At 44.5% G+C, this 15,967-nt stretch overlaps 1 protein-coding gene across 1 annotated transcript; it reads left to right on the top strand.

Moving 5' to 3' along the window:
- Nucleotides 1–11: 11 nt before the first annotated feature.
- On the top strand, nucleotides 12–12,624 carry mrpl19 (mitochondrial ribosomal protein L19). Its single transcript, XM_021611497.3, has 6 exons — nucleotides 12–147; nucleotides 387–510; nucleotides 751–869; nucleotides 8,030–8,164; nucleotides 10,536–10,717; nucleotides 11,038–12,624. Exons 1-6 carry the CDS (start codon nucleotides 69–71, stop codon nucleotides 11,269–11,271), a joined length of 873 nt encoding a protein of 290 aa, XP_021467172.3. The 5' UTR covers nucleotides 12–68; the 3' UTR covers nucleotides 11,272–12,624.
- Nucleotides 12,625–15,967: the final 3,343 nt, after the last annotated feature.

Genomic DNA, 15,967 nt, shown 5'->3' with positions numbered 1-15,967 from the left:
TCTCTTGAGACACATCCCTTTTCGGCTTCCGTAACAATTCACATGGACAGCGAAGGTCAGCTTCCAATATGGCTGCTTGCACAAGAAAGCTTGACAAAGTTATGTTTTCAATAAAGCTGTTACGGAATATACAACAGCAAAATGAACGTAAGTCACATGGAATTATAAAATAAGTATATCTCGAAGGGTTGCTAGCAATGCGTTGGGTATTCCTTAGCAAGATTTAGCCCCAAATGCCCTAAACATTGCTAGCTACGTTAGCCAGCTAGCTAGTCACTTTGTAACAAAATTACATTGGTGTTAGCTAGCTAGCTGCTGTTCTAGTGCGACATTGCTATTAAAAGGTTTATATTATAAACAGACTGAGTCTTTTGTTTCCTCCTTAGGTTTCTTGTCCACGTCTATGCGTCGCCTCGCCGAGGGGAGTGACGGTGGCAAGCCAACAAAATTCACCCCTCCACCAAAACCTGTCATAATTGACAAAACACAGTCCGAGGCTTCACTGCGAAAGTAAGAGCATTCTAGCTAACAAGCTGTGTTCATAAAACTGAACACATGGTGATGTGATGCTAACCTGGTCCTATAGTTGTTCTTGCCAACTCAATTTCTGTCATTGTCAAACATTGGCATGATAACACAAACTGCAATGTGATTTGTAGTTAGGTTCCTTTTGCAATTCCTCCTGTTTTATCAGCAATTATTCAACATGATATCATTCCATTCCTGTTTTGGTTCTGTTTTTGAATACAGGTTCCTGAGTCCAGAATTCATTCCTCCCCGACAGAGAATAAACCCACTGAAGTTCGCAATTGAGCGCAAAGACATGATCCAGAGGAGGAAAGTGCTGAACATTCCGGAGTTTTATGTTGGTAAGAGACCTTTTGAGACAGTTGGTTTATAAATGAGACTTCAGTACACACCATCCCATCTTGGCTACTAGCTAGCTCTCTCAAACTCTAGGCGGCAATCTGCCTTCTCCCTACAGTTCTCATCCATTAATTTAGCCCGCAACTGCCTCGTGAACTACAATCCCCACGCTTGTGTTACGGCTTTCAAGACAAACACCCTTTCTCTTTCATCTGCAAGAAACAATCTTTTAAATAAAAAATATGCACTTTCTGTAGCAGTTTCAGATCCATTCAACTATAGAGCCTCCATCCTACTAAACTACACTGTAGCAGTTACAGATCCATACAGCTATAGAGCCTCCATCCTACTAAACTTCACTGTAGCAGTTACAGATCCATACAGCTATAGAGCCTTCATCCTACTAAACTTCACTGTAGCAGTTACAGATCCATACAGGTATAGAGCCTCCATCCTACTAAACTACACTAGCAGTTACAGATCCATACAGGTATAGAGCCTCCATCCTACTAAACTACACTAGCAGTTACAGATCCATACAGGTATAGAGCCTCCATCCTACTAAACTACACTGTATCAGTTACAGATCCATACAGCTATAGAGCCTCCATCCTACTAAACTTCACTGTAGCAGTTACAGATCCATACAGCTATAGAGCCTTCATCCTACTAAACTTCACTGTAGCAGTTACAGATCCATACAGGTATAGAGCCTCCATCCTACTAAACTACACTGTAGCAGTTACAGATCCATACAGGTATAGAGCCTCCATCCTACTAAACTACACTAGCAGTTACAGATCCATACAGCTATAGAGCCTCCATCCTACTAAACTACACTAGCAGTTACAGATCCATACAGGTATAGAGCCTCCATCCTACTAAACTACACTGTAGCAGTTACAGATCCATACAGCTATAGAGCCTTCATCCTACTAAACTACACTGTAGCAGTTACAGATCCATACAGCTATAGAGCCTTCATCCTACTAAACTACACTGTAGCAGTTACAGATCCATACAGCTATAGAGCCTTCATCCTACTAAACTACACTGTAGCAGTTACAGATCCATACAGGTATAGAGCCTCCATCCTACTAAACTACACTGTAGCAGTTACAGATGCATACAGCTATAGAGCCTTCATCCTACTAAACTACACTGTAGCAGTTACAGATCCATACAGGTATAGAGCCTTCATCCTACTAAACTACACTGTAGCAGTTACAGATCCATACAGCTATAGAGCCTTCATCCTACTAAACTACACTGTAGCAGTTACAGATCCATACAGCTATAGAGCCTTCATCCTACTAAACTACACTGTAGCAGTTACAGATCCATACAGCTATAGAGCCTTCATCCTACTAAACTACACTGTAGCAGTTACAGATCCATACAGCTATAGAGCCTTCATCCTACTAAACTACACTGTAGCAGTTACAGATCCATACAGCTATAGAGCCTTCATCCTACTAAACTACACTGTAGCAGTTACAGATCCATACAGGTATAGAGCCTTCATCCTACTAAACTACACTGTAGCAGTTACAGATCCATACAGCTATAGAGCCTTCATCCTACTAAACTTCACTGTAGCAGTTACAGATCCATACAGCTATAGAGCCTTCATCCTACTAAACTACACTAGCAGTTACAGATCCATACAGGTATAGAGCCTCCATCCTACTAAACTACACTGTAGCAGTTACAGATCCATACAGGTATAGCGCCTCCATCCTACTAAACTACACTGTAGCAGTTACAGATCCATACAGGTATAGAGCCTCCATCCTACTAAACTACACTAGCAGTTACAGATCCATACAGGTATAGAGCCTCCATCCTACTAAACTACACTGTAGCAGTTACAGATCCATACAGGTATAGCGCCTCCATCCTACTAAACTACACTGTAGCAGTTACAGATCCATACAGCTATAGAGCCTCCATCCTACTAAACTACACTAGCAGTTACAGATCCATACAGCTATAGAGCCTCCATCCTACTAAACTACACTGTAGCAGTTACAGATCCATACAGCTATAGAGCCTTCATCCTACTAAACTACACTGTAGCAGTTACAGATCCATACAGGTATAGAGCCTTCATCCTACTAAACTACACTAGCAGTTACAGGTCCATACAGCTATAGAGCCTTCATCCTACTAAACTACACTAGCAGTTACAGATCCATACAGGTATAGAGCCTCCATCCTACTAAACTACACTGTAGCAGTTACAGATCCAAACAGCTATAGAGCCTCCATCCTACTAAACTACACTAGCAGTTACAGATCCATACAGCTATAGAGCCTCCATCCTACTAAACTACACTAGCAGTTACAGATCCATACAGGTATAGAGCCTTCATCCTACTAAACTACACTGTAGCAGTTACAGATCCATACAGCTATAGAGCCTCCATCCTACTAAACTACACTGTAGCAGTTACAGATCCATACAGGTATAGAGCCTCCATCCTACTAAACTACACTAGCAGTTACAGATCCATACAGCTATAGAGCCTCCATCCTACTAAACTACACTGTAGCAGTTACAGATCCATACAGCTATAGAGCCTCCATCCTACTAAACTACACTGTAGCAGTTACAGATCCATACAGGTATAGAGCCTCCATCCTACTAAACTACACTAGCAGTTACAGATCCATACAGGTATAGAGCCTTCATCCTACTAAACTACACTGTAGCAGTTAAAGATCCATACAGGTATAGAGCCTCCATCCTACTAAACTACACTAGCAGTTACAGATCCATACAGGTATAGAGCCTTCATCCTACTAAACTACACTGTAGCAGTTACAGATCCATACAGGTATAGAGCCTTCATCCTACTAAACTACACTCTTGCAGTTACAGATCCATACAGCTATAGAGCCTTCATCCTACTAAACTACACTGTAGCAGTTACAGATCCATACAGCTATAGAGCCTCCATCCTACTAAACTACACTGTAGCAGTTACAGATCCATACAGCTATAGAGCCTCCATCCTACTAAACTACACTGTAGCAGTTACAGATCCATACAGCTATAGAGCCTTCATCCTACTAAACTACACTGTAAAAGTTACAGATCCATACAGCTATAGAGCCTCCATCCTACTAAACTACACTGTAGCAGTTACAGATCCATACAGCTATAGAGCCTTCATCCTACTAAACTACACTAGCAGTTACAGATCCATACAGGTATAGAGCCTCCATCCTACTAAACTACACTGTAGCAGTTACAGATCCATACAGCTATAGAGCCTCCATCCTACTAAACTACACTGTAGCAGTTACAGATCCATACAGCTATAGATCCTCCATCCTACTAAACTACACTGTAGCAGTTACAGATCCATACAGCTATAGATCCTCCATCCTACTAAACTACACTGTAGCAGTTACAGATCCATACAGCTATAGATCCTCCATCCTACTAAACTACACTAGCAGTTACAGATCCATACAGCTATAGATCCTCCATCCTACTAAACTACACTAGCAGTTACAGATCCATACAGGTATAGAGCCTCCATCCTACTAAACTACACTGTAGCAGTTACAGATCCATACAGGTATAGAGCCTCCATCCTACTAAACTACACTGTAGCAGTTACAGATCCATACAGGTGACATCATCTGATAAAACTGTATGTCTGCTACTCTTCCCCAGTTACTCTTACACGCAGGTATTTGGACCGTGCTAGATAGCTAATTAACACAGAGGGTCCTCTTTTGTCCTCCGTCTGCTTTCCATAAACAAGCTTTGTAACATGGAGATATGGCTGTGTGGGAACACTGAGGTCCGTACGCTTCCAATACCGTACCGCAAGCAGCGTATGTTCATGTTGAGATTTGAGCACCGGGGGAGCTTAACAAATCTCCCCTCTACAGAAGACGCCTTCGTCCAATGACTCTTATGTATAATGTAATGGAACTGAGAGTCCTGATCAAAGGGCTAAGCTACTAGCCAGCCCTGTACAGAACAGTCTATTGAGAGCGCCATTCAACGAACCATGCTGAAAATGTGATCAATTCTGTTGCAATAAAGCTACTTGCGTTCAGTCATCATCAATGTATCTTCTACAAGCCACAGCCAATGTATCTCCTACAAGCCACAGCCAATGTATCTTCTACAAGCCACAGCCAATGTATCCCCTACAAGCCACAGCCAATCTATCCCCTACAAGCGACAGCCAATTTATCCCCTACAAGCCACAGCCAATGTATCCCCTACAAGCCACAGCCAATCTATCTCCTACAAGCCACAGCCAATGTATCCCCGACAAGCCACAGCCAATGTATCCCCTACAAGCCACAGCCAATGTATCCCCTACAAGCCACAGCCAATGTATCCCCTACAAGCCACAGCCAATGTATCCCCTACAAGCGACAGCCAATTTATCCCCTACAAGCCACAGCCAATTTATCCCCTACAAGCCACAGCCAATTTATCCCCTACAAGCCACAGCCAATGTATCCCCTACAAGCCACAGCCAATGTATCCCCTACATTAGAGTTAGAGCACTGATTATGCTATTGGGTCCTACTGTGTCTGACGATGAATGGGTGACATAAACCTAAATAGAAACTAAACGTTATTTGAAAACGAAATCATCTCCGAAATGTTATTTTTTTAAAACAAAGCGATCATTATTCATTTAGAATTATATAAAAGCCCCTTGGATATTCTCACATATATATTATTATCCCTGTTATTAGCAGGACAATTATACATTGGTCATGGCTCCCGAGCGGTGCACAATCCTTGCAGTTCCAGGTTCCACTAAAAGCAGGGTTCAAGGCAGGGGGCACGGGATGGGCTGCAGAGCCGTGCACAGAAGACAGACCTAGCCCATGGGGGGGGGGGGAGGGAGGGGGGGGGGGGTGGACAGGTTACGTGGAGGGTCGTCCATTGACATTATTTTCTGGCACATTGGACATTCCTGAGTTCCCTTCTGTTTCCAGAATTGTTGTAGGCGAACTTTGCAGACGCTGTGTGTACACAGGACTAGAGGTCGACAGCAGAGATCCTCCTCAGGAAGGAAATGTTTAGAGGTCATTGTTTCACCATCGTCACTCCTTTAATGGGTTCGCAAATTACGGTTTACTTTAACTTGTGAAAATGTGAGAGCAGTAGAGTCAGGTGAACTTGGATATCCCAGTTTAGAATAGGTCATGGTGTCTCTTTGTCTTCTGCTTATTTATTTCCAACAATTTATAAATCCATTGAATTGGCAAATGTATTACTTAGACCAAATGCTAAGAGCACTGCTGAATATCTGTGTTGTGTTGTGAGCTTTACACCCTCCTGTTCGACGGGTGGAGTTCTGCAAATTAGGAGTCTGCATACAGGTCGTGTGTGTGTGTGTGTGTGTGTTCAGTTTAATTTTCAAATTGCAGAAAGACTGCACGCTCTCTCTGCTATACTAGACATTTACAAAACACCAGCTCCAATGAACAATTACAATGTAATTGTTACTAATATGGTATACCATAACAAAAAAACTACAAGTATTCAGAACTCTTGACTTTTCCCATATCTTTTACGTTACACTCATCAATCTACACTTTTACGTTCCCCTCATCAATCTACACACACTACCCCATATTGACAAAACAAAAACTGTTTTTTAGAAATCTTTGCAATTGTATTAAGTATATGTAACTGATATTACATTTACATAAGTATTCAGACCCTTTAACTCAGTACTTTGTTGAAGCACCTTTGGCAGCAATTACAGCCTTGAGTCTTCTTGGGTATGACACTTCAAGCTTGGCACACCTGTATATTGGAGAGTTTCTCCTATTCTCTGCAGATCCTCTCAAGCACTGTCAGGTTGGATGGAGAGTGTCCCTGCACAGCTATTTTCAGGTCTCTCCAGAGATGTTTGAACGGTTTCAAGTCCGGGCTCTGGCTGGGCACCTCAAGGACATTCAGAGACTTGTCCTGAAGCGTTGTCTTGGCTGTGTGCTTAGGGTCATTGTCCTTTTGGAAAGTGAACCTTTGTCCCAGTCTGAGGTCCTGAGCGCTCTGGAGCAAGTTTTCATCAAGGATCTCTCTGTACTTCGCTCCGTTCATCTCTCCTTCGATCCTCACTAGTCACCCAGTCTCTGCCACTGAAAAACATTCCCACAGCATGATGCTGCCACCACCATGCATCACTGTAGGGATGGTGCCAGGTTTCCTCCAGACGTGGGGCTTGGCATTCAGACCAAAGAGTTCAATCTTGGTTTCATCAGACCAGAGAATGTTGTTTCTCATGGTCTGAGAGTCTTTATGTGCCTTTTGGCTTCCGTCTCGCCACTTTACCATAAAGGCCTGATTGGTGGAGTGCTGCAGAGATGGTTGTCCTTCTGGAAGGTTCTCCCATCTCCACAGAGGAACTCTGGAGCTCTGTCAGCATGACCATCCGGTTCTTGGTAACCTCCCTGACCTAGGCCCTTCTCCCCCGATTGCTCAGTTTGGCCGGGTGCCCAGCTCTAGGAAGAGTCTTGGTGGTTCCAAACTTCTTCCATTTAAGAATGATGGAGGCCACTGTGTTCTTGGGGACTTTCAATGCGGTAGGAATGTTTTGGTACCCTTCCCCAGATCTGTGCCTCGACACAGTCTCAGAGCTCTACGGACAATTCCTTCAACCTTATGGCTTGGTTTTTGCTCTGATATGCACTGTCAACTGTGGGACCTGATATAGACAGGTGTGTGCCTTTCCAAATCATGTCCAATCAATTGAATTTACCACAGGTGGACTCCAAGTTGTAGAAACATTGCAAGGATGATGGAAACAGGATGCACCTGAGCTCAATTTCAAGTCTCATAGCAAAGGGTTGGAATAGTTATGTATTTAAGCTATTTCTGTAATTTATTTTTTATAAATGTACATAAAATTCTAAATACCGGTTTTCGCTTTGTCATTATGGGATATTGTGTGTAGATTTGAGGAAAAACATTTAAATACATTTTAGAATAAGGCTGTAACGTAACAAAATGTGGAAAAAGGTAAGGGGTCTGAATACTTTCCCGAATGCACTGTATTGTATATCTCATCACATTATGAGGAGCGATAATTACCTTTATCTTTTTAAAGCTGTTATCAAATTAATGTGTTGATTTTGATCGACTTAAATTAGTCGTTGTGTTTTACAGGGAGTGTCTTAGCTGTGACCATGGCGGACCCTCATGCCAGCGGCAAAACCAACCGCTTTATGGGCATCTGCATCCAGAGAGGTGGCCATGGACTGGGAGCCACATTTGTCCTTAGGAATATCATCGACGGCCAAGGTGGGGATAGTCATGAAGTACACAACAGTTCTCATGTGAAGAGAGAGTGTGTGCGTGTTTATGCCGCCAAGGCTCTTCTGGAGGTTAAATCAGTGGCATAGAAGGTTATATTGCTTCCTGGATAAATATCTTCGTTGGATGAGTCTGAAACATCAGTTGTGACTATTCAATCTGAAGCGTAGAACCCATTGTGACACTATTCAATCTGAAACGTAGAACCCATTGTGACACTATTCAATCTGAAACGTAGAACCCATTGTGACACTATTCAATCTGAAGTGTAGAACCTCAGTTTCCATTGGTTTAGTTCATGGGTGGCCAATACTTCCTGGAGAGCTACTGGGTAGGCTCCCGTGTAGCGCAGCGGTCTAAGGCACTGCATCTCAGTGCTTGAGGCGTTACTACAGACACCCTGGTTCGAATCCAGGCTGTATCACAACCGGACGTGATTGGCAGTCGTATAGGGCGGCACACAATTGGCCCAGCGTCATCTGGGTTTGGCCGGTGTAGGCCTTCATTGTAAATAAGAATTTGTTATTAACTAACTTGCCTAGTTAAATAGAGATTAAATAAGAAAGAACATGTTTTTAAATAGGCATGCTATCACTCTCTCCTGGTTAGCAGCAAATTATTCTGAACAAAAATATCTATATGTATATAAACGCATCATGTAAAGTGTTGGTCCCATGTTTCAGAGTTCCCAGAAATGTTTCACACGCACAAAAAGCTTATTTCTCTAAAATGTTGTGCTCAAATTTGTTGTCCCTGTTAGTGATCATTTCTCCTTTCCAAAAATAATCCATCCACCTGACAGGTGTGGCATATTAAGAACAGCATGATCATTACACAGGTGTACCTTGTGCTGGGGACAAAAGGCCACTGTAAAACGTGTAGTTTTGTCACACAACACAATGCCGCAGATGTCTCAAGTTTTGAGGGAGTGTGCAATTGGTGGGCTGACTGCAGGAAGGTCCACCAGAGTTGTTGCCAGAAAATGTAATGTTCATTTCTTTGCCGTGAGCTGTCTCCAACGTCGTTTTAGAGAATTTGGCTGTATGTCCAACCAGCCTCACAACCACCGACCACGTGTAACCACACCAGCCCAGGACCTCCACATCCGGCTTCTTCACCTCCGGGATTGTCTGAGACCAGCCACCCGGACAGATGAAACTGGGTTTGCACAACCAAAGAATTTCTGCACAAACTGTTAGACAGTCTCAGGGAAACTCATCTGCGTGCTCTTCGTCCTCACCAGGGTCTTGACCTGACTGCAGTTCACTGTTGTAACCGGCTTCAGTGGGAAAATGCTCACCTATGATGACAACTGGCACGTTGGAGAAGTGTGCTCTTCATGGATTAATCCCGGTTTCAACTGTACCAGGCAGATGGCAGACAGTGTGTATGGTGTCGTGTTGGCGAGCAGTTTGCTGAAGTCAACGTTGTGAACAGAGTGCCCCATGGTGGTGGTGGGGTTATGGTATGGGCAGGCTTAAACTATGAACAACGAACACAATTGTATTTTATTGATTGCAATTTGAATGCACAGAGATGCCGTGATAAGATCCTGAGGCCCATTGTTGTCATTCATCTGCCGCCATCATTTCATGTTTCAGCATGATAATGCACAGCCTCATGTCACAAGGATCTGTACACAATTCCTGGAAGCTGAAAATGTCCCAGTTCTTCCATGGCCTGTATAGTCACCAGACATGTCACCCATTGAGCATGTTCCAGTTCGCACAGCCATTGAAGAGTGAGACTTCATTCCAAAATCAACAGCCTGATCAACTCTATGTGAAGGAGATGTCTGCATGAGGCAAGCGGTTGTCACACCAGATACTGACTGGTTTTCTGATCCATGGCCCTACCTTTTAAGGTATCTGTGACCAACAAATGCATATCTGTATTCCCAGTCATATGAAATCCATAGATTAGGGCCTAATGAATTTATTTCACTGACTGATTTCCTCATATGAACTGTAACTCAGTAAAATGTTTGAAGTTGTTGCATGTTGTGTTTGATACATTTTGTTGAGTGTAGTCAGGTGTTCTAGATTAGGATCGTAGTGAAAACCAGCAGAGGGCCACCCCAGGACCAGGTGTGGGCAGACTTGATTTAGTGCCTGTGAACTCTGATTAAAGGCCTGGGGTGACACACACTTCCTGGAGGGCTGTCTGCTGGCTGTTGTTACTTCCTTTCAATTTGTGTCCAATTAAGACAAGCAGGTGAGGGGAGTTCCTAACTAATCAATGAGCTTAATTGATCGATCAAGTACAAACTTGCAGACTCTCGGCCCTCCAGGACGGGAATTTGACACGTGCCCTAGGCCATGATAATTATTGGCTGAGTGTATCTCTCTCTCTCCCTCAGGAGTTGAGATCTGCTATGAAATGTATAGCCCACGGCTGCAGCAGCTGGAGGTGCTGAAGCTGGAGAAAAGGCTGGACAACAATCTGATGTACCTGAGAGACGCCCTGCCCGAGTACAGCACCGTGAACTTGGACATGAAGCCTGTGCCCCACTCTGTCACCGGGGACGTGCCCGTCAATAAAGTATGTGTCTGGCTTCCACTCTCTCATGACACACAGTTATTAATCAATCAATCATATTGACCTCTGAATGAACAGCAGATATGGCTGTTAGTCAGCTCAAATCAAACATGAGTTGTTTATTCTGTTTAACGCGATGCTTAGACACTTCATATTTAGATGTATGTTTCACTTAACAATTGAAGTCAGTTCTCATAACATAGAAGTGGCCTTTTATTTTTCAACAAACATGCAAAAAAAAGCCATGATTGGTACAGATTCATCACCCGAGGCCTGTCTGTACAGGGCAGTATTGGTTTGACCTGTATCTCTCTTCCCTCTAGACCAGAGTGCGGATGCGTCCTAAGCCGTGGTCCAAGCGCTGGGAGCGGCCCAAGTACAACGTGCAGGGCATCCGCTTCGACCTGTGTCTGTCGCCCGAGAAGCTGGAGCACGCCCAGAAGTGGGCGGAGCCCTGGCGGGAGTATGACATGCTGAAAGAGTACGACACCACGGCCCTGGAGGAGCGCTTCCTTAAGGAGGTGCAGACAGAGATGAGCAAGTCAACATCCCCCTAACCCTCTTAACCAGGGGTGGGTACTTCCAGTAAGAGGGTGGGTAGTTCAATAAGAGGGTGGGTAGTTCAATAAGAGGGAGGGTAGCTCCAGTAAGAGGGTGGGTAGTTCAATAAGCGGGTGGGTAGCTCCAGTAAGAGGGTGGGTAGTTCAATAAGCGGGTGGGTAGCTCCAGTAAGAGGGTGGGTAGTTCAATAAGCGGGTGGGTAGCTCCAGTAAGAGGGTGGGTAGTTCAATAAGTGGGTGGGTAGCTCCAGTAAGAGGGTGGGTAGTTCAATAAGCGGGTGGGTAGCTCCAGTAAGAGGGTGGGTAGTTCAATAAGCGGGTGGGTAGCTCCAGTGAGCGGGTGGGTAGCCCCAGTAAGCAGGTGGGTAGCTCCAGTGAGCGGGTGGGTAGTTCAATAAGCGGGTGGGCAGCCCCAGTAAGCGGGTGGGTAGTTCAATAAGCGGGTGGGTAGTTCAATAAGCGGGTGGGCAGCCCCAGTAAGCGGGTGGGTAGTTCAATAAGCGGGTGGGTAGTTCAATAAGCGGGTGGGCAGCCCCAGTAAGCGGGTGGGTAGTTCAATAAGCGGGTGGGCAGCCCCAGTAAGCGGGTGGGCAGTTCAATAAGCGGGTGGGCAGCTCCAGTGAGCGGGTGGGCAGTTCAATAAGCGGGTGGGTAGTTCAATAAGCGGGTGGGCAGCTCCAGTGAGAGGGTGGGCAGCTCCAGTGAGAGGGTGGGCAGCCCCAGTGAGAGGGTGGGCAGCTCCAGTGAGAGGGTGGGCAGCTCCAGTGAGCGGGTGGGCAGCTCCAGTGAGCGGGTGGGCAGCTCCAGTGAGCGGGTGGGCAGCTCCAGTGAGAGGGTGGGCAGCTCCAGTGAGAGGGTGGGCAGCTCCAGTGAGAGGGTGGGCAGCTCCAGTGAGCGGGTGGGCAGCTCCAGTGAGAGGGTGGGCAGCCCCGGCTGCAGTGTGCTGGTTTTACTGTCAAATCAATACATTACATAAAGTTGTGGAAAACAAATCTCGTTTATTCACTCAATGAGCAATTAGTGACATGAATAGATGGATGAAGTGGCTGGGAGATGAAAAGCCCTTGACAGTACTGCCTCTGAGGAACAGTGTTCAGCCATCCCTGTTAAGCTCTTTCAACACTCGATGGCCCTCGGTCTTCCACCCGTCTCCATGTACATGATGTCTGGTGAGAGGTGGAGAGGAACATTTAGGAGTCAATCTCCCAGGGACGATGGTGGAACCGTCTGCATAGCTGTGGTTACCTGCTTGCTTCATCGTATCTTGTATTGTATGTCTGGAAAAGTGTTTATGCATATCAATGTGCAGTTGCAAGTATCCATTTCTAAATTAAAAAGCTGTTAAACATGTTTCCCTTGTCCTTTTAATACATGATGTATGATGTTGTAAGATACTTGATAGGTCCCATTTTTCTAGACAAACACTTGACTGTTTTATAATGCATTGATTTCAGTTGTAGCAGAGCCGAAGCACCTGAGCGTGAGAATTAGTCTGTGGTCATGTGAAGTGTGCATTAGTGCTAGTTGGACGCTGAACGTGATCTGAGGAACTGAGAGCTGTACTAATTACCATTTCAGTATTAATGATGACAGGAAGACCCATATTAGGACAGTCTCAGAGTTCCTGCCTGGTCTTCAGTCAATGGAACAGTGTGCCAGCCCAGAGAGAAGGCCTGTGTCCAAATTCTCATAGTACGTCCTAGTTGGTATGTCTTTTGTGTACGCAAAAATAGGAAGTCAAGTCGTATGCAAAATGTTATCAAATTTGAGTAGGCTTTAAATTACAGGATGGCATGCTCCTTTTCCTTTTTTATGATAGAGTGAAAGCCAATAGCTCTCCAGGAGGATTGTTGGCCAGCCCTGCACTACCTCATCATATTCAAATAAGAAACTGCTACGTTGACCTTTTTGTGTTTTAGTTATTAACTGTACAAAGTTACGAGGAGCTTGCAGTTTTTCCATGTAATTACCATGTTGAAACACTTCATGTTGCCACTAGGGGGCACTGTTGCGCCATAACATTGAACGGAACAGTCTTTGTTGAAACTGATGGCGTTCATGAGGCATTGTATTGCTTAATGTGCACTTTTAGTATCTATTTAAATGGAGCGCAGCAGCACATAGGGGGAAAAAATAAAAAAATAGATTCCTTTGTAAAAGAATGGCAAATATGTTCATAGCCTTGAGTAGATGTTTACATCAACTAGCTATGGACACCTGCAGTAGTTTACTTTTCCTATAGTGAGTGGGAAAACAATGTGGTTTTGAGATGACATGTTCCATAGTGTTAGTTACAGTTAGCACTGTAAAGTCATGCCGGTGATGTGTGTGTTTGTGTCGGTAAACACCCCTGGAGCCTGTAATGTCATGCCTGTGATCTGTGTGTGTGATCGGACTCCTCCTACACTCTGTAATTTCTCCACATTACAGGAGCGGTCTGTAATACAGGAATGCCAGATGTTTACTCAACTCATTATGGACCACACATCCTCATAAACACGCTCCCACACACAGACACATGCATGCACACACTACACACACTGGCAGCACTCGACCATTCCTTTGTGGATGAGCTTCTATAATGGTATAAAGATGGAGGAATTCAGGTATGATGTCATTGTTTTTAGCACTACCCATTATTAAACTACGACACGCGACATGGTTCATTGTGACTATAATTCAGAAAAAACAGTTCAAATTACCGCCATGTTGGATCTAGAATTGGGATCATGTAATCTCTGCTAATGACCATACAAGAAAGAGTAACAGAGAGCACTGTTCAATACGGAGAACTTAACAAATGAGGCGTTATCTTCATCACTCTCTTTCATGTTCTGTCTCTCATTCTCTCCTTTTCTGTGTTCTATCTGTAGTCTTTCTCTCTTCCTCTCTGGCTCTGTTTGTCTCTCTCCGTGTGATCATGTCCCTGCCTGTGATTTCTTTCTTAAGACAAAACCCACGCGTATCTGTAAATTTGTTGAACTCTCAATCTCTCTGTGTGTGTGTGTGTGTTCATGCATGCGAGAGAAAACTGTGCTGTGCCACAAGATATTAGGACCACCCATAGACCCATATAAATTACAGGCTTGAGTTACACCCCGCTGTGACTGTGTGTCTGTGCGTTTTTGCACGTTCCTACATGTGTGCGTGTGCATGCGTGTGTGTGTGTTCTGGTCCACCGTAGTCCTAGGTAAATGACACACTTGAGTATCACCATATGTTCCACTGAAATAACATGACTGCCTGCTGCTTCTCCCTCCCACTGTCCCCTCGGGCCAGACTGAAGCTCCTGCTGCTCCTCCATCCCACTGTCCCCTCGGGCCAGACTGAAGCTCCTGCTGCTCCTCCATCCCACTGTCCCCTCGGGCCAGACTGAAGCTCCTGCTGCCTTCACACATGCAGGTGTGAGGGTTGTTACAACAGTCCCCTGACAGAGAAGATAGTGTGAGAGACTATAATCTTATCTAGATGGTGATATCCAGAGCCATTACTTCTCTGCGTCTTTTAGTCCGTAAAGACGGGACAGAGCAGTACAGGTTACGAAGGACGTCACGCCGAGACATACTGTTCTGTCTGTCTGTCTGCAACTGTGTGTGTGTGTCTGTGTGCAACTGTGTGTGTGTCTGTGTGCAACTGTGACTGTGTGTGTGTGTTTCTCTCTGTGTGCGACTGTGCCTGTGTGTGTGTCTGTCTGTCTGTCTGTCTGTCTGTGTGCGACTGTGCCTGTGTGTGTATGTGTGTGTCTGTCTGTGTGCAACTGTGCGTGTGTGTGTGTGCAACTGTGCCTGTGTAACGGATGTGAAACGGCTAGCTAGTTAGCGGTGTTCGCGCTAAATGGCGTTTCAATCGGTGACGTCACTTGCTCTGAGACCTTGAAGTAGTGGTTCCCCTTGCTCTGCAAGGGCCGTGGCTTTTGTGGAGCGATGGGTAACGATGCTTCGTGGGTGACTGTTGTTGATGTGTGTAGAGGGTCCCTGGTTCGCGCCCGGGTATGGGCGAGGGGACGGTGTAAAGTTATACTGTTACACCTGTGTGTGTGTGTGTGTGTGTCTGTGTGTGTCTATCTGTGTTTGAATGACCAATACACATGCCCATCATACAGCTGCTACATTAATATTACATCACAACACCTAGCTAACATAACCCATCGTACATTAATATTACATCACAACACCTAGCTAACATAACCCATCGTTCATTAATATTACATCACCTAGCTAACATAACCCATCGTACATTAATATTACATCACCTAGCTAACATAACCCATTGTACATTAATATTACATCACCTAGCTAACATAACCCATCGTACATTAATATTACATCACCTAGCTAACATAACCCATCGTTCATTAATATTACATCACCTAGCTAACGTAACCCATCGTACATTAATATTACATCACAACACCTAGCTAACATAACCCATCGTACATTAATATTACATCACCTAGCTAACATAACCCATCGTACATTAATATTACATCACAACACCTAGCTAACATAACCCATCGTACATTAATATTACAACACCTAGCTAACATAACCCATCATACATTAATATTACATCACAACACCTAGCTAACATAACCCATCGTACATTAATATTACATCACCTAGCTAACATAACCCATCGTACATTAATATTACAACACCTAGCTAACATAACCCATCGTTCATTAATATTACAT

Source organism: Oncorhynchus mykiss, chromosome 8 (genome assembly GCF_057628025.1).
Source record: "Oncorhynchus mykiss isolate SJ-2025 chromosome 8, ASM5762802v1, whole genome shotgun sequence".
NCBI classification, from domain to species: domain Eukaryota; kingdom Metazoa; phylum Chordata; class Actinopteri; order Salmoniformes; family Salmonidae; genus Oncorhynchus; species Oncorhynchus mykiss.
The sequence above is the reverse complement of the archived record's forward strand: the minus strand, read 5'-3'. Positions and strand labels throughout refer to the sequence as shown.